Source organism: Trachurus trachurus (genome assembly GCF_905171665.1).
Source record: "Trachurus trachurus genome assembly, chromosome: 24".
Lineage (NCBI taxonomy): Eukaryota > Metazoa > Chordata > Actinopteri > Carangiformes > Carangidae > Trachurus > Trachurus trachurus.
The window spans coordinates 27,445,656-27,464,365 of record NC_139910.1 but is presented as its reverse complement, the minus strand read 5'-3'; the positions used below and the strand labels follow the sequence as shown (position 1 = coordinate 27,464,365).

At 40.0% G+C, this 18,710-nt stretch overlaps 1 protein-coding gene across 2 annotated transcripts; it reads left to right on the top strand.

The window, feature by feature from the left end:
• Nucleotides 1-11,629: 11,629 nt before the first annotated feature.
• Nucleotides 11,630-18,710, top strand: tlr5b (toll-like receptor 5b). 2 transcript variants are annotated; one of them, XM_084001019.1, is made up of 5 exons: nucleotides 11,630-11,798; nucleotides 12,775-12,834; nucleotides 13,850-16,139; nucleotides 17,631-17,719; nucleotides 18,029-18,710. In XM_084001019.1, the coding sequence occupies exons 2-5, from the start codon at nucleotides 12,787-12,789 to the stop codon at nucleotides 18,272-18,274; spliced, it is 2,673 nt and encodes an 890-aa protein (XP_083857145.1). In that variant the 5' UTR covers nucleotides 11,630-11,798; nucleotides 12,775-12,786; the 3' UTR covers nucleotides 18,275-18,710. The 2 variants fall into 2 exon arrangements, with proteins under 2 accessions (XP_083857145.1, XP_083857146.1); XM_084001020.1 differs by lacking the exon at nucleotides 11,630-11,798 and having other exon boundaries at nucleotides 12,702-12,834.

Genomic DNA, 18,710 nt, shown 5'->3' with positions numbered 1-18,710 from the left:
TCCAGAGAGCGCCTCCTCTCTTCGTTCTTCATCTTGGCCAGCTCAGTTTGAGATACCTACCTTCTCCTTTGACACAGAGCTCATTCTACAAGCTGCAAATGCAGCTTACAGAAAGGATGGAACCCTACTCAGCAACCCTTCAGTAAAACCCAACATTCTAGACAAACTAGCAGACAGCATCTTTGTCTACACTGCCTATCCTTCACGAGCACAAAGGGAGCAGGTTGCTGAGGCCCTGGTCATGAAACACCCCTGTTTGAGGGACCCAGTGTCATCCAATGGTATATATGGTTGGCAGAACAGCCTGAAATACAAGGTTGGCAATTTCAGAGCAAAGGTGAAACACCTTGGATTACCAGAACTAAATGTAAACTGTCGGAAGAGAAAATCAGCTGCAGATGGACCTCCAACTAAAAGCTTGAAAAAAGCAAAGAAATCCGAGGTAAACTATCTCCCACCACATCCTCAAGGTGAAACTGATGAAACCCTTGAAAAGGAGAGAGTAGAGCTTCTCTATGAGTACAAGAAGAGAGACAACACCAAAATCATCAATGAAAAGATGGTGAAAACCTTTTCATTACGTCGAAATGATGTGATCCTCAATAAACCAGCTGTGATTGACTTCAAAGCTCGGTGGCCTGCCCTGTTTGAGCTTTCCCAGGTATGTTGTACATTTGAATTGTGTCATCTTCTTATTTTAATTTTAATTTTATTGAATCATTTAGGTTGGAAAAAAAATACCTCAGCGGTAGTTACAGCCTTGTTCTGGTGTAACATTCCTTGCAAAACACATGACCACTTAAATGTTGCTTTCAGTGTACCCTTAGGGTCAATTTTCTACCTCTGATCTGTTTCTGTTGCCCTGTGTCTCTGTAATTCTTTTTTGCCTGTATTTCATGATGTTTCTCTATCTCTCTTCTCTTCTCTTTTGCAGATCGAGGAGGAATTCCGTAGGATCACACTGAAGCCACTACAGTCCACATTCCTGGGGAAGTTGGACCAATACACACCCAGACTGCTGAGCCTCTACAGGAGGAAGGGAGGCGCTGTTGGGAAGAAACTTGATGAGACCCTTGACATGTTAAATGAGGCATGTACTTACTGTACAACCAGGGTTCAAACTTAACTTTTTGGCTCAAATCTACTGGTCAGAAAGATTTTTTACTGGCCAAAAATTATAAATAGCCTTTTTGTATATTTTTCAATTTGTTCATTACTATAATATACTTAAAAGCATTTTCAACACATATCATAGAGCAATATTAACATAATTTTGTGTGGAATGAAGGAATGAGTCAGATTTTTTTTTTTTTTTTTTTTTTTTTTTTTTAAAGTTCTCAGCAGTGCCGGTGGTCGCTACGTCATCACAGTTGGCTTGTTGATTTAAGTCTGTTTTCTTGGATTTTAGAAGGGGGGCACACTCCTAGAATATGCCTCCACATTTCCGAACGGGAGCGATAGACACCTAACTGGCCTGAGTGCCCTTTTTGTTTTGAAATCTTTGAATCAATTGAAAATTTTGAACCCTGTGTACAACAGTTAAACAGTTAGTTATATGTAGTAGCAGTCTGACGTTTGTGCTTAACATGATCTCATTTCTGTTTTTGTAGGACAACAGCATTGAGTCCAGAAGAGAAGCTGTGATCAGAGGCCTCATTCTCTACCTTGGTGAAAAGACGGAGGAGCTAATCAAGGACTACAAGGTAAAGAAAACTGTTTCAAAAGAAAGAAAGAGTACCAAGAGAGCTATACTGTATGCATCCTTCACATTAATATACAAGAGGGTTTTATTTTTTCTGGTGTATTTTACAGGTTTTTGATGATGACGATGTTGTGACTGTACAAGAGGCCCTTACTACACAAGTCCTCAACATCTTTGTGGTCAGCAAAGCCAGAGATGGAGATCTCCAGAAGCAGGCTGGAATAGCCATCGAGGGAGCAGAGGTCCTTTTTGGTATCCCTGATGTCGCACATGCTTGTACCTTCCTGATGGGCCTCATCTACGCCTTGGAACTAAGGTACCCTAACAAACTGAAATACACCTTTGAGGTTTTTCAGAAGATCTTTCTAGAGCTGGAGGATGTCAACCAAAAGGTGTCCTCCAAGGTCCACGATCTGAAGGTCAGTTTACATGCCTAAAAGCCATACAGACATTACTGAAGCTCCCTCTTGACAAGGTTTACAGTTGTTGGTTATACATTGCACTTTCAAAGGTTTTCCAAAAGCACTTCCTCAGGTTACATTTTTGAAGCTCATGTGTATGCTGCTTAAATTTGTTTTGTGGTGTAAACTCAGATCAGATGTCTGCACTTTAAATGGCTGATAGAATTCAGCTCAGGTCAAGGGAATCATTGTAAGTGACCTTAGGTGTATTTTTCAAGCAGCTTTTCAGGTACTGCTACAGGAGGCAGATCTATACAGAACAGGAAAACTCTGTACAGTTTTGTGAGGTGCTGTGTTTTTTGCATTATCAATTTATTGGTCAGATTTTGAATGTAACTGTCATTTGCTTAGGATGTTCAAACCTTTAAGGTCAGGCTGTCGGTGGGGTTTCATCCCTGCAAGTGCTTCCTCAGGGTAGACAGAATGAATGTTTGTTTTGGAGGACATGTTTGCCAAAGTTCACTTGAAGAACCATTATGTAATAGGATGTGAATCCCATGAGTTATGTGTTGGGTCATTGGCATTGTCTTATGGCGTGTCTGGCGAGTGTTTCCAATGCTGTCAGTATAATGGAGTTTATGGTCTTATTTTCTTATCAAAGTGTCTATGTTCCATGTCATGAATACACTAAAATGTTGCAACACTGTAACTGTTGTTAAAAAAGGTAAACAAGCCCCTTTGTTAAGTTTGAATAATGTGGACATTTTTCCAGAGTATACAGTATTAGGGCTACAACTAACAGTAATTGTCATTGTTGTACTATCTGTCTTCTTTTTTTTTTTCAATGAATACTTTGATTTATGGAATGTGAGAAAATGGTGAAAAATGTGTTATCACTGTTTCCCGAAGCCCAAGATGCAACTTAGAATGTCTTGTTTTATCCCGACCAACTGTCCACAACTTAAAGATTAATCTTTTTTTTCATTAAAGAGTAAACAAACCAGAAATATTCTCATGTGAGAAGCTGAATTTGGATTTTTCTTTAATTTAAATGACTCAAAGATTAATTAACAATTAACAATCCTTACATTGAGTAATAGGAAACTTAGAAATTAAACAACTAATAGTTGCAGCTCTATACAGTAAACTCATTTAGCCTATTGCCCAGTTCAATGGCAGTATATATTGACATGAGTTTGCTTGTTTGTGAGAATTTGTCAGCAATAAAACATGTCAATTTTGGTGACTTGTGACCTCCTGATTGTGGTGACCCTTTGACCTTTCCTCTAGTGGAACTCTCACACATTTGCTGAGTGTACTTATGATTTAAAGGGAATTCACCCTCTTAATTTTGTTCTTATGTCATTTTTTGATGCTTCATGCTTAATTTAAGTAGATCCCCTTAACAAAAATATCTCATGTTTTATCTACATAGAAAAAGTAAGGCAACTTTTTGCATCATTTTATCACATAGATCAAACAAAAGTAGTCTTTGTATGTACCACATTCATTTTGCAAGTACAGTCAACTTACTTTTGCTACCAACATCAACTTACTTTTGCTAGTAACATCAACTTACTTTTGCTACTAACATCAACTTACTTTTGCAAGTGAAGGCAACTTAATACTATTGAGTTGACTTTATTTGCAAAAGTAAGTTGACATCACCTGCAAAAGTAAGTTGACAGTACTTGCAAAATGAATGTTGCACATACAAAGACTACTCTTGTTTGATCTACAGGATAAAATGATGCAAAAAGTTGCCTTACTTTTTTTAAGTAGATCAAGCACTTTATTTTTATCAGTGTAAAAAATAAATAAATAAAAAGAGTAAAAGTATTGTATTGTTGTTAATGGTGTTATTCTAAAGTAAAACATACAAGTATTTCACTCAGTAAAATGTCCATTTTAAGTGTCAAAGTAGGTATTACATATTTTATCACTGATTTCATTACTGATGCATTCGTGTAGTGTAAAAATAGAATTCAACTGTAAAGGGTTAGGTGGTGGTAAAATAGAATAAAATAAAATACAGCTAGATACATAGACGTAGTAAAAAGCACAAAATTTCCTCAATATTTAGCTGAAATGTGATGCCGTAGAAGTTTATAATGGATCTAAGATTTGTACTCAGATATGGTGAGTAAATGCATTTAGTCATCTAAGGTAATGTTACTGTTATTAATGTTTTTTTGTTTTTTTACATTAACAGTTACAGACATAAAATAAAAAAGTGCCCATCTGAATCTAACATTTAGAATAAATGTTGTGGCATTTTGGGGGTTGTGTGCAGGTTGGAGAGAGGGGTCAGCACAGAGTTTCAGAACTAGGTCTTGTGGTGCCCGAGAGTCATCAGATTCCACTTGAGTGTCAGAGGATTCTGTTGAGTCGGCTCATTCACGGTGGGAGAATATGCACAGAGTTACAGACCTGTCATATCATGTGCGCAATCAACATGATATGACATGTGAAGGACCAGAGCAGGGATGGAGAGGGATGAGGATATGTATGGGGGGATTGTGGTTGTCTAACTTTGACCTAAAAGCCTTTCCTTTACATAAAATGCATCAAGTGTCACAATAACAGTACTATCTGCTGAGGTGAATCGATAACAGAGTATATTCATGAACAGAATATCATCGCACATTTATTTGACTGACAGCATTGCAAAGACACAGAGAGGAAAACATGAATTAGAACCACTGGGACCACTCACTAACTGGTCTTCACGAATATGAATATGAATTACTTTATTAATCCTCAAAGGAAAATTAATTTGTCTGTCAGCTCATCTACCATTTGCAGAAGAATTAAAAAGTCTGTTGGCAGGTATAAAAGATCTTCTGTATCTCTCAGTCCTGCAATGAAGAGAGAGGAGCCGTCTACCATTATTACTTCTTTGGTCCATCAAGGTGTTATGAAGTGGATGATCCGTGTTGTTCAGGATGGCCTCCACCATCCTCGTTGTGTATCTCTCCACCACTTCCCCCAGAGAGTCCATCCTTACTCCGATCACAGAGCCAGCCTTCTTGACAAGCTTATCCAGCCTCCTAGCCTGCTTTATTTCACAAAATTCCTCCCCAGCAGACTGCAGCATAAAATAAAACACTTGCCACTACAGACTGATAAAACATCTACAGCATGTTACTACAGATGTTTAGAGATCTGAGCTTTCTTAGGCAAGGCAAGGCAAGGCATCTTTATTTATATAGCACATTTCATACCAAGGCAACTCAATGTGCTTTACATAAAGACAAAACATTAAAAAAAGAAGCATAAAACAGAATAAAAACAAACAAAACACTAAAAACAGAGTTAAAAGCAAAAGCAAATAAAAGTGAAATAAAAGAAAATAGATAGCTATAAGATTGCTATAAGCACGTGAAAAGAGAAATGTTTTTAACCTGGATTTAAAAGTTGGGGCTGATCTCAGTTCTGCTGGTAGTTTGTTCCACTTGTGTGCAGCATAACAGCTAAATGCTGCTTCACCATGTCTGGTCTGAACTCTGAGCTCCACTATCTGACCTGAATCAGTAGATCTCAGAGCTCTACTGGGTTTATACTCTACTAACATGTCATTCATGTATTCTGGACCATTCAGTGATTTGTAAACCAGTAGCAGAACTTTAAAATCTATCCTGTAGCTGACTGGGAGCCAATGTAAGGTCTTAAGAACTAGGCTGATGTGATCTGATCTCTTTGTTCTGGTTAAAACTGGAGCTGCAGCGTTCTGAATTAGCTGCAGCTGTTTGATACTTTTTGGGGGGAGTCCAGTCAGAAGACCTTAGGAAAAAGAGGCTCTGCCCCTTTAGAGTGCATCTATGTTGAGGGACCAGTCCAACTTGTTATCCAGGTGTACACTTAGATATTTATAGGTTTCCACCACCATGTCCACTGCACAAGAGTTGACTGGCTGAAGAGGGAGCTTACCACGGTCCTCAGCGCCCCCTAGTGGTGGTAGGTGGTCTGTACTGACCACTGATCTGGCTACAAACCCTGCTGAACCTTACCTAGGCATTCAGGTAGGTGTAGGACACAATCATTGGCCTCACACTGACACTCAGTAACAGACAGTAGCTCTGTTTATCTTTACATTGTTAACATTATTATAGGCTACGTGACATTGGTTACCATTAGGGAATAAATAACTGGTTGACTGAGAGCGTGGCTGTGTAGCATAATTCATCTAGAATGTGTTCAACTTTGTAATCTTGTTTAAATCTAGAGCATGTAGTTTTACTGTCTTTATCAATGACTTTAAAATAGACTCACACAAGCTGGGCAGGTTTAATCTAATCACCACAAACTCACACAAATGGTATTATTCAAGTGTGTTAGGTCTGAATGGTGAAGGGCTCATGGGAAACTGAAGGTAAGAAGTTGAATGACTCTTACAAGGATGCAGCCACATCCATAAGGACCGTACTCGTCATGTGAGGTGACAGGTGTTGGACAGGTGAGGCGTTACAGTCAGAATTCCAGAATTTCACAGTTGCCATGTTTGGTCTCCAGGTGCATCATCATTATTTTAAACGTAAACAACAACAGAAACAAAACATTTCCAGCTTTCACTCGACAATTTCTTTGAAGATCGACATTGAACCTTGGACTTTTTGCCTCTGAACATCGATGGAAGACTTTCTGTCACCAGAGGAAGAAGTGAGATTTTTACATTGTTTTCAATGTGTTTAACATGACAAATAGCCTAGTTATGTTACTGTCATTATTGGAAACACCTCCAGTGACTAAACTGAGGAATTGAGATTTATGTTTGTTTAGGCTGAACGATCTGCTCTCTTAATTAGTTTGCACACAGACCAAAAAATCTTCTTCATTTAAATAAACAGACACAAACAATATTGTTTCCATTTCCTCCAACCTGTTGGTGACAGACATGATGTAGGCTAGTAGGCCTACACGTACTTTAATCCTCATCATTTCATGGCCTGAAGACTGATTATATGTTATTTATTATATATATATTATGTAATTTAGTATTTGTTGTTAGAATTAACAAAACTCTTATCCCTTTGGTGTTAATTACATGACACACAAAAATAGAAGGAATTTGATAAAAACACCCTAAGCAAATACATTTCTAAAACAGTTCAGGTTTGTATTATACTAACAACTATGGAGACAATCAAATTATCAGAGTAACAATATAACATGCATAAGTGACTGAAGGTATTGATTACTTCAAGAAATCCAACCGTTTTAGGGCAAAGTTCAAATATTCCCTGAGCCAGTGATACAATAAGACTTTAAATGAGGTGCTGTGTCTCCATCTCCAGGAAGGATCATTTATGACAACATCAGATATCTGTTAAGAAATAATCACTGATACATTATGTTGATCAGTTTCTATGTTCTCAGCTTATTCAGTAATGTTACTATGCTACTAGCAATGCTACTAGTACACAGTGTAATCCATATGAAAGGTCAAAATCAACAGTACTATTTTATTTACCAAATTACCACTTTGTGACATGACTATTTTAAGTTTTTTTTTGTGGTTAGTTTGTGTGATGTGGAACAGAGGTGTAATAAAGCTTGTACCGATTTGTTCTGACCTTCAGATGGAGCAACACTACGCCGGGAGGTCGTCCTTGGCTCCAGACCCTGACCGTCCATCCGGCCCAGCGGTCAGCAGGGCTCCAGACCCTGACCGTCCATCCGGCCCAGCGGTCAGCAGGGCTCCAGACTCTGACCGTCCATCCGGCCCAGCGGTCAGCAGGGCTCCAGCACCAGAACCTGGCTCTCCCTCTACTGTACATCTCACTCCTTCTCCTCCATCCCTGGGCTTTCTCCTTGCTCTTCCTCTAACTCTTGTTTTCCCTCTGTATTCTTTTCCCCAAAGTTTTCCCCCAGTCCCTGCCATCCCACCCCAGAAGAGGAACATAGGGTTCTTGCAACACCTGAGCATGTGGAGGCATGTCCTACCGAAACCCCTGAGTCCTCCAGTGAGCTTGGACTGTTTGGATGTGGGCCAGAGCCGGAGTGGGCCAGGAACCTGAGGCTTGTGATGGAGAGGAGGGAACCTTATGACAGCCGGGGGCAGAAACGAGCCTGGGACAGATTTTACTTGGAGTGCATGACAGATGATCTTCTAGGTAAGTCTCCAGGTAAGCGCTTCTGTTCCTCACCTGAGTATGACTTCAATGAAATCAAATTTCTTTGAATTACACTGAACTGAAGTTATAGAATTTATTTGAATAGTTTTGAATTGAACTGATTTTAATTTATTCAAATCGATAAAAATTAATTTGTCAGGATTTGATGTATTTGAATCAATTTAAAAAGAGTTTATTTGAATAAATTTTCATTTAATTTCTTTGAAACAATTTTAACTGAATCTCTTTACTTTCTTTCTTTTCTTGAAACTCAGTTCAAATGAATTGCTTTATTTACTTGAATCGAATCATTTACTGTAATTTGTTTGATATCATATTTGATTGAATTCATTTACATTTATTGGCTGTTGTAGTGAAAAACTTTGTGGTTTATTGACTTTGAATTTATGAGAAAATAGTTGAATTTAACAAATTGATTGCAAGGCGAGTGTCAAAATTACAGTAGAATATTATAGTAATACCAGACACAAGGAGAGAAGGAGAGAGAGGGTTGGAGAGAAGAGGGGCAGAAGAGGAGGAGAAGTGGGAGAAAGGAGGAGGAAGAAGCATGAAAGACGAGGAGGAGGAAGAACAGAGGAGGAGGAAGAGGATGGTGGGGGCACATGTCCTCAAAGTTTCTCATGTTGAAGGTAAATATTCTGTGTTATTATAAGATTTTCGATAGAACCTGTGTTCCCCTGATCTCTGAGGTTTAACTTTAATCTGCCACTCTCTTGTTTTTCGTTTAGAGCAGGAAGAGGAAGATCGGATGAGGAAGAAATGCGGATGAGCAGGAGAGGAAGAAGCAAGAGGAGCGGAGTAAAGGAGGAAGGAGAGGAGAGGCGGAGGAGAGAAGGAGAAGAGGAAGAGGAACAGATGAGGAGAAGAGGAAGAGGAATAGAGGAGGAGGAGGTGGGAGGTCAATGGCAGAAACCTTCTCATGATAATGGAAACATCTCATGTTCTCATTTATGAAGAACTTCCACAAGGAAACAACAGCACTGCTAGAACTAACTATCATGTGATATAACTAACTCCAAACTAACTCACAGTATTCAGCTGTCTCACGTTTCCTGTTGGCCTGTTGTTGAGTTTCACAACTTTCCAATCCAAACTTTTTTAAGTGTAAGAAATGTTTCCAGCGAAGGCGTTAAACCTCTAAGTCCTACTCCATCAGCTCATTCTCTTCCCCATCCAATCATGATCTGACTCACTGAACCTCAGCCAATCACGTGTCAGGTGACAAACTTAAAGAATGCTCACTCTATCTCTTCTTTGTTTTGTCATTTCAGCACTTTACCATCTTCAACCAGTTGCATCCATCCACGTTCATGCATATAAATGAAGCACCTTAGGAAGACCCAGCTGGAGTCTGAACACCGAAGTCTCCTCCTTCTGATCACAATAAATGTTATTTACTTCAAATTTGTAATTCTGTTTAACACACACACACACACACGCACACACACACACACACACACACACACACACACACACACACACACACACACACACACACACACACACACACACACACACACACACACACACACACACACACACATACTTTTAATGAGAGATTGAACACAATCCCAAACCCTCTCTCTTCCTAGATCTAGATGATAAAGTTAAAGTTACAGTAAAGCCTCTTGGGGAGACAGAGCTGTGCCAAAAACTAAACTCTCACAGAACACACGCAGATTTTTACTGACATGTCCTTCAGACATGATTAATATGCTCAGTATTTTTAGCAAATCATTTATTATCTACTGTGTCCCCAGTTCACATTTTGAGGCGAGACAGTACAGGCAAAAACCCTGTTTTTTCATGCACTGATTTTGAGATTTTGGGCCATTTTTCATCCTCAACATGTATTCTTTCAGAAAAGTCAAAAGAAATGGTAGAAAATCCACATTAAGCTGGTTATTTTACTTCATTTTGTCTCTTTCGTCAGTAGATTTCTCCTAAATTCACCATAAGTTAACAGCTACTGTGACATAATGTGCTGTCTGTTGTCTGACCCAGGTCATTTCAGGTATCACTGTAAAGCTCTCTCTCTCCTAAACAATCTGGAGTTATTCCATCCAAGGATCTCTGCTGGGTGCTCTCCTCTACAGGCAGGGTGAAAAACTATCATCCATGACACTGACAATTCAAAGAGCCCTCCAGTCCTGACCGCAGTAACAGCACAGGGACAGTTCCGGTCTTCACATGAACATTATGCTTGAAGTTACAGCAGTGTTAGAATAAACGTGGTAAAGAGAAGAAATCTCTGAAGATATCTCTGGTCGACCCACATGATTTACTCATTGTTCCCCAACAATTCTGTACCTGTGTTAAATTTCCAAGTGGTTGAGGGGATTCAGTTTCAAAGGTGTCCATCTCCTCTAACCTGCACCAAGCAGCAACAGACAGAGACCAGCAGCACTGAGCAGTCAACTAAAGGCCAAAAAAACAGCTACAAGAACATGAGAATATTAGACTTAAAATATGACTAAATAAAATATGAAACTGTTAAGTAAACACTTATTTTCAGTTCTGTTGGATTCATCATGATGTTCACAGCTGGTTTCCACTGCCCCCAAGTGGACGAAATGAATAAAATGCACATTCCCTCATTTGCCTTACACTGATTTGTCAGTTAAAGCAGAAGTAAGCGATCCGGTCGTTGTGGCTAATGCTGCGTTCCAGGCAGGCTTTTGAAACCGTAAATTACAGCTTCAAGTCACGACTTACGACTTTGTAGCGTTCCAGGCAACCCACTCGTGTTTTTCCGACCTGTTTTACCTGTGAAAGTCACTATAACAGCCACTCGTAACTTCTGACCCGTGAACTCGTACCAGATCGAACTGGTACCACTTCACAGGTCGGAAAAACACGAGTTACGAGTTGCCTTGAACGCACCATAACAGTCCTCGTCTTACGTCACCGCATTCACGCGCATCCCTTGGCTGCACACACAGCCCTTCATGCCGTTCTCTCTCCTCATTGGATAAAACTTGTAGGATACGAGAAAAGTTTTCTTCTCGGCTCAGAGCAGAGCAGAGGGACTGAGAGACCCGTGTTTCGGTCCAAACACTCTATGTAAGTGATTGCTGTCGGAAGATAGAACTATTTAAGACTTAACACAAAAATATCGCTTACTTCTGCTTTAAGAAAGTGAAAATAAAATAAAATAAAATAAAAACAGAAACAACACAGTATTACTTTGTAGTTGTAGTAACAGCAGTATGGTTACTACAATGTAGTTGTAGTGGTAGGAGCTGTGAGCTATGGAGATAGAGGTTGGTGGGTGTCACTTGAGTCCACAATAAGAAGAAACAGGAAAAACTAGGACAAGTTGTCTTCGAAAGAGGAAGAAGATATTTGCTCATATGGGAAATTGTGACATCCCCTGTTTAGTCAGAGCCACAGACAACCCATGGCAGGTATTATTCAGGGTCGTAGAGCAGATATCTCTCGCTGTCCAAGTTTTCCAGCTGGTGTGTGAGCGAGGAGGGTCTGCACCAGAAGGTATTCCACTGCGTCTCTTCCTGCACGAGGGACACTGAAGCTTCTCTCTGATAGTACAAGAGCAACACGGTAAGATCTCTGTCTCCCTGTCTGACCGTCAGGAGGGTGCGGCAGGAAAACCGAGCATTTGAAAGTAAAAGCAAGTCTTCAGCCGTTCTATTTGTTGTTGCTGTTTTTACAAATGTAGTTCAAAATAAACCAGTAGGCCTATTGTGCAATAAGCTCATTGAATCTGTGCTGTTACGTTGATCCTTCAGTTTAAATCCAGTGACTGTGCCAACACTGAAGTCCATCTCTTACTCACTGTAAACGTTTGCTTGTTGAGAAGACGTGTGATGAGGAGAAGCGTAGTTTATTATAGCAGAGGTTATAGACTCAGATGGTAAGCACATGTGGAGGTGATGCACTCAGTGGATGTGAGGGTCTAAGGACAGAGGATGTTGTTGTGATATCATGTAAAGCCCCTTGAGACAAACTGTTTGTAAAAACGGGCTATACAAATAAAATTGCCTTGCTTTGCCACCCCCTATTTGACTTACACAATTTCCTTTTTTTTTCTACTGTGTGTTGCAAAACAGCTGTTTGCTTCTGACAATAAAGGCTTCATTACTTCTTCCTATTTATATGTCTTATATAGTTTTTATTTCTTTTTTTAATTTGACCTATTTTCTTCCCATCTGTTGGTGTTATTAAAGGAGTATTTAGTGGCCTATTGCACCTCCATTACAGGACTAAAATAATTAAATGCATAGATCAAACCAGAGGTGAAGATTGTAGTTTCACTTCTAAGCATCTTGAGCTTATCTAGCACACATGCGATGTGAAGTGTGATTATTAAAGCTGATATGAGGGATGCAGTGTCGTGCACTGAGCAGCATGACACTGAAGCTGCACCAGTGAACTCTGAACCTGCCAAAGCAAACAGTCCGACAGTATATGGCCTTCTTCTGTCCTCACTAAATATTTGTTCTGCTGAGACAAAGCAACAACAGCACATCTGCTAAGCTCTTCTAATTTTTGACTTTCTCTGTGGATATATTGATAGGGCGACGACATCATGTGGACTCCAGATCTACTGTTGGTTTTCTTTGGTTTATACCTACAGGTATGTGTGGAACATCACTCTTACAGTAAAATTGATTTAGTAACATTTTGTTTTTCGTTTGTTGAGTCAGATGAAAAGATCAGTCTGTGTGGTAGACGTGACGACCGGCAGCCAGTTAGCTTTGCAGAGCATGAAACAGAGGAAACAGTTGGACTGGCCCGGTCTGTACAGTAGGTGTATCTTTTGTAAACAAAGCCTCTCATTCCTGTTTTCATTCCCATCAATCATTTCATGATTAAGAAACATCATCAGGTCTGTAAGCCAGGAGGATGCCTAGTTTCTAACAGGCACTTGTAGTATCATGTAAACTCTGGATTTGTACAGAGAATCATCTAGTTTTACATGTCTGTTGGGCTTCTATCTGAAACTCTAAAGCACCAGGTCACTGACAACACAAACCTATGTTGTTATGTATTTATCTTAAATGCTCTGTCTGCTGATATCTTTAATTTATCACTGCACTGCCATTTTATCTTGTGTTTGTGGTGCTTTGATTTCACCGTATTTCATCGTAGAAACTACAGTGAGGATAAACTTGCCTAAACCCTATGTTCTTATTAGCCAATCAAGGAGAGGAGGCTCTGATCCACTCTTCTGACTGGCTGTTCTTGGAGTGATCAAATAAGAATATATGAGATTTCAGACAAACACTCACAGAAACCAAATTCTGCAAAGGGGCAAGGGCTTAGAGCAGTGACTGATTGGGTGTGGCAATACAAAGTTACAGTCCTTCATAGTATCATATAGAACCAAGACTGCTTCATAATCAAAACACAAAACAGACATGTGCATATACCTATATATAATATTGGAACTTTAAAATAATGACGTTTCCTCCTGTCTTTGTGCAAAGTTAAGCTAACTGGCTCCTGTTTCCAGCAACACATTTGCTGCAGAAACATCAGGGTTACATCAATCATCTTATCTGATTCACAGCAAAACGTGAAAAAGGAACTCCTTCAACTGTAAGAGTTCAGCTATTTATCAGTAACTAATTTAATCTTCCAACCTGCAGGTAACCACGTGCTACCCATCATGTACTTTACGTGCCCATGGCCTTAATGCTAATTGTGCATCACAGCACCACTACCGGGTTCCTGCTTTACCTCCCAACATCACCCACCTGTACCTGGAACTGAACTACATCAGTGAGATTAACAGCACCTCGCTCAGAGACTACACCCAGCTGCAAGAGTTGGATCTAGGATCGCAGAAAGTGCAGCTTGTCATAAGGAACTACGCTTTCCTCAGGCAGAAAAAACTGACACGGTTGGTTCTGGGCGATAACGGTCTCAAGCTGGAGCCAAATGCATTTGCAGGACTGTTTAATGTAAAACACCTCTTCTTGGATCATTGCAATTTGAAAGAATCCATCCTGGCAGAAAATTTTCTGCAGCCACTCATGTCCTTAGAAACACTTGAACTGTTTGGTAACAAAATAGAGAGACTCCAACCTGGACTATTCTTTTCAAAACTCACAAAGCTCAAACAATTAAAGCTCAAATTGAATCAGATTGAAAGATTATGTGAAGAGGATCTGGCTGGTTTCAGGGGGAAGCACTTCACACTCCTGGACCTGCACTCCAACCGCTTAGGTAGAATGTATGATGGAGATTTTGACATGATTAGTTGTGGGAACCCTTTCAGAGGAATGGCCTTTAACACCCTTGACTTATCCTCCAATGGGTTTAACATGAACACAACAACACAGTTTTTCAAAGCAATACAAGGGACTCCAATTGGTCATCTGATATTGTCTGGACACATAGGCAAAGGCTTTTCACATAACAACTTACCTGATCCAAGTGAAAAGACATTCGAAGGCCTTGTGAACAGTTCAGTTTTCACTTTTGACATCTCTAAAAACTATATATTTGCTTTGGAGAGGGCTGTTTTCAGCCCCCTAAAGGCTGCAAGGATTATTGACATTTCCAAAAACAAAATCAATCAGATCAACAGGAATGCCTTCAGTGGTCTTCAGGGACATCTGAGGCAGCTCAACCTGTCATACAACCTGCTAGGAGAAATACAGTCTCACACTTTTACCAGCCTGACAGAGCTTTTGTTGTTGGATTTATCTTTCAACCACATTGGTGTGTTGGGATACAACACCTTCAGTGGTCTTCCCAAATTACGATTCTTATATCTGACAGGAAACTCGTTGCAAGGCCTGGGTTTCCCTGCAATGTTACCAAACCTGGAATATCTATTTTTAAATGACAATAGGTTGACATCACTGAGTGGCATTGCTAAATTTGCTATGAACTGCATTTTTGTGGATGTTACGGACAACAGATTAACAAACTTGGAGGATTTTTATTTCGTAATGAGCACATTTAAGCATCTGCAGAGATTCTTCTACAGCGGCAACTCAGTCAAGTGGTGCACACTAAATGGAAATGTTACAGTACCTTATAAAAATAGTTTGCAAATGCTTGATCTTCATGACAGTTTCCTGCAGATTATTTGGGAGCAAGGGAAATGCTTTGACCTGTTTGATCAGCTTGACAGTCTTCTTGTCCTCTCTCTAAGCTTCAACTCACTCACGACTCTTCCAGAAGGTATTTTCAGAGGTCTCAGCTCCGTCATAAATCTCGACCTTTCATTTAATGACTTGACCTATCTTCAGCCGAATGTCCTCCCTGCCAGCTTAGTAAGACTTGACATCACCAACAACTTCCTGGCCTCCCCGGAACCAACAACCTTTCAGTCTCTCCTCTTCCTCAACATGGAAGCAAATCGATTTTACTGTGATTGTAACCTGGAGAGTTTCCTGAAGTGGCTGAATGAGACCAACGTCACTATCTTGGGCCCTGAGGAGTACAGATGTGAGTTTCCAGCTCCTCTCCAAAACCTTCCTCTGCAGTCCTACACCACGATGGTCCAACCATGTGAACAGGATGATGAACAAGCTGTCCAGCACATTAAGTTTGCTCTGTTCTTCCTCTCTGCCCCCCTTATCCTCTCTGCCCTGCTCAGTGGGATCATTTATGCACGTTTCAGGGGGATGATATTCATTGTCTACAAAAAGATGGTTGGCAGGGTTCTTGCGGGCCCTAAACAGAAACCTCCTGTGGAAGACGTGCAGTACGATGTCTTCCTCTGCTTCAGCAACAGTGACTATTTGTGGGTGGAGGCCGCTTTGTTAAATAAGCTTGACAACCAGTTTTCAGAGGAGAACACCTTCCACTGTTGTTTTGATGCCAGAGACTTTCTGCCAGGTGAGGATCACCTTTCAAACATCAGAGACGCCGTCTGGGGCAGTAGGAAGACGGTGTGCATCATCTCCAACGAGTTCCTTAAAGGTAGAACATCTTTTCTTTGATCTGTATTACCGGTCAAAAGGGTATAACACTTCAGACTAGACTCATTTCTGTTATTGCCAAGTACTGTATAATAGGAGAGCATTGATAGCATTCTCCGACACAAATAAGAAGCTACAGCAGGTTACCTTAGCATAAAGACTGTTTGCCTTTGAACAGGTTATACAACCTGGCTCATTAGAGGTGCCATGGCCTTATGTTTAAAACTTTTGGGCTAAAACCAGGCTAGCTGTTTCCTCTGTTTTGAGCCTTTATGCTAATCTAAGCATGCTGACTGTAGCTTTGTATTTAACAGAGACATAAAGGTGGTGTCAGTCTTCTCAGCCAACTCTTATCAAGAAAATGAACAGATGTGTTTCCCAAAACATCAAATGAAACACTCGACGCAGACTTCATTTTTGAGAGCTACTAGCCTATTATATATAAATGCAATGATTGTTTCACATTTAATATACTGTTTGACGAGTGTTGCACAAGCAAACAAGACCACTCTTAAACCACTTAAGGTTTAGCCTTAAGGTCCTGGATCGAAAACCCAACTCCTATCATCATTGCCTTATTTTAAAAAAGCATAATCTTCTGAGTTGGGATAATTTAATTAAGTATGCAAATCTCTGCCCGGTCTTTAAAATACTGCACAATACTGCCCCTCCTCCTCTTCAAACATTCATAACCCAGAGATCAAACAATAACAGGGCAACCAGAGGATCAGCTGGAGGAGACTGTGTTGTCCCCATGAGAAAGAGTGCTTTTGGCCAAGCTGCCTTCTCAGCAAAAGCAGCACAGGACTGGAACTCAATACCAGGGCATTAGAGAATCAAATACTCAGTATTCCTTTAAAAGGCAGATAAGGCAGTGGTTAATATAATAATAATAATCAATCATGTACCCACTTGTACAAGTTCATGTCCTGTTTTTCAATGCTCATTATTGGATGTCCTGCTTTTTAATGCCTGTTATTGTGTGTGCTAATGTCATAGCTCTATGTGCTATCTACATGTGTTTCTAACTGGGTTTTTTTTTCTTCTCTTTGTCTGCATGTTATGTCTGCATGCCGGTGTTGCTATGAGTCACCTACCTGCTCTTGACAAATGACATGTATATATACATATATAAATATATACATGTCATTTGTTATTATGAGCTTTTATTAGGTGAATTGATAAGTAAGTTGTATTTTGCATTGCTTAATTGTTGCCCTTAGGTTGCCTGTAACATCTGGCCAGGGACGGATGAACGGATGAAAATTTGCCTTACTGGCTAACTCTGGCTCACTTGCAGTTTCTTTTAAATTCTGTTCATGCTTGTTGCACTGTCCCTGTCGAATAAACCAATAAATTAACTGAAATTAAACCAAGCTAACACTCTAGCCATAGTAAGGCTCACATTAACACAACTGTCATTTTTAGTCACAAAGCAAATAAAACGAGATCATGACACAAGCAAAACTAACCAGTCTGTGGGTCTCTGTAGATGGCTGGTGTTTGGAGGCGTTCACCTTGGCCCAGGGCCGGATGCTGGAGGAGCTGAAGAACATTTTGATAATGCTGGTGGTAGGAAAGGTGTGTACTAGCCTGCTGACTTATCATTTTATTTTGCAACTCGTACACTCAACATCAACACATTATCCCCTGATAAAATGATTTAGCTGGGAATTTACTCTGTAGAGAGCAAGCTGCACCAAAGACACACATCTACTGGTGAAAAGTGCCCTCTTTTCACCAGTAGATGGCAGGATTTGTACAGATTTAAATGGACATTGCTTCACAGAACTGTTGCCTTGCAGTTTTTAGTGAGTTGAAATAGAAAAGCTTTAGTTCTTCATCTTCACTTCTGACCTAAATCTTTATTTTGATGAAATGTAACCAAAGGTGGCTCACTACCAGCTGATGAAGCACAACGCAATCAGGGCTTTTGCACAGAGGAGAGAATATCTCACCTGGCCAGAGGACCCTCAGGACTTGGAGTGGTTTTATGAGCGACTGAACTCAAAGATCCTCAAAGACACCAAAGTAAAGAAGATGGCGGAGGACAGACCGCAGCCTGTCGAGCCTAACATTCAGCGTCAGCATGAAGACAACATAAAGCTGGAGAACATCAGAGCGGTTGCTGTGTGAACTGTAGAAATCTGACCTTAACCTTTGAATACATTATAACTGTCTGATATCAACATCCACAGTGTCACGGCGAGGTAGTAGGAGGAGGAAGCTGTTATTCTAAATATTTACAACACTCCATGACCCAATTACATGTACAGAAATGATTGTTATTATGTAAAATGAAAAATCAAGTGCAATAACAGTTTTGAGCATTTTAGCTTGTCAATATGTTGATCTAATGGTCATGATACTGCACAAGGGCATTCGTTTGCAGAGCAGTGATTTTTTCTCTTTAATTGTATATAAAATCTCAAAAAGACTAAGTCCTACCACTGAGTTATATTTTTGCAAACTGGCAAACTGGCTGTTGTTGCAGGCCACAACAATAGCCAGTTTGCAAAAATATAACATGTTTGATGTTTTTATCAATGACATATGATTTATAAAAAATTAT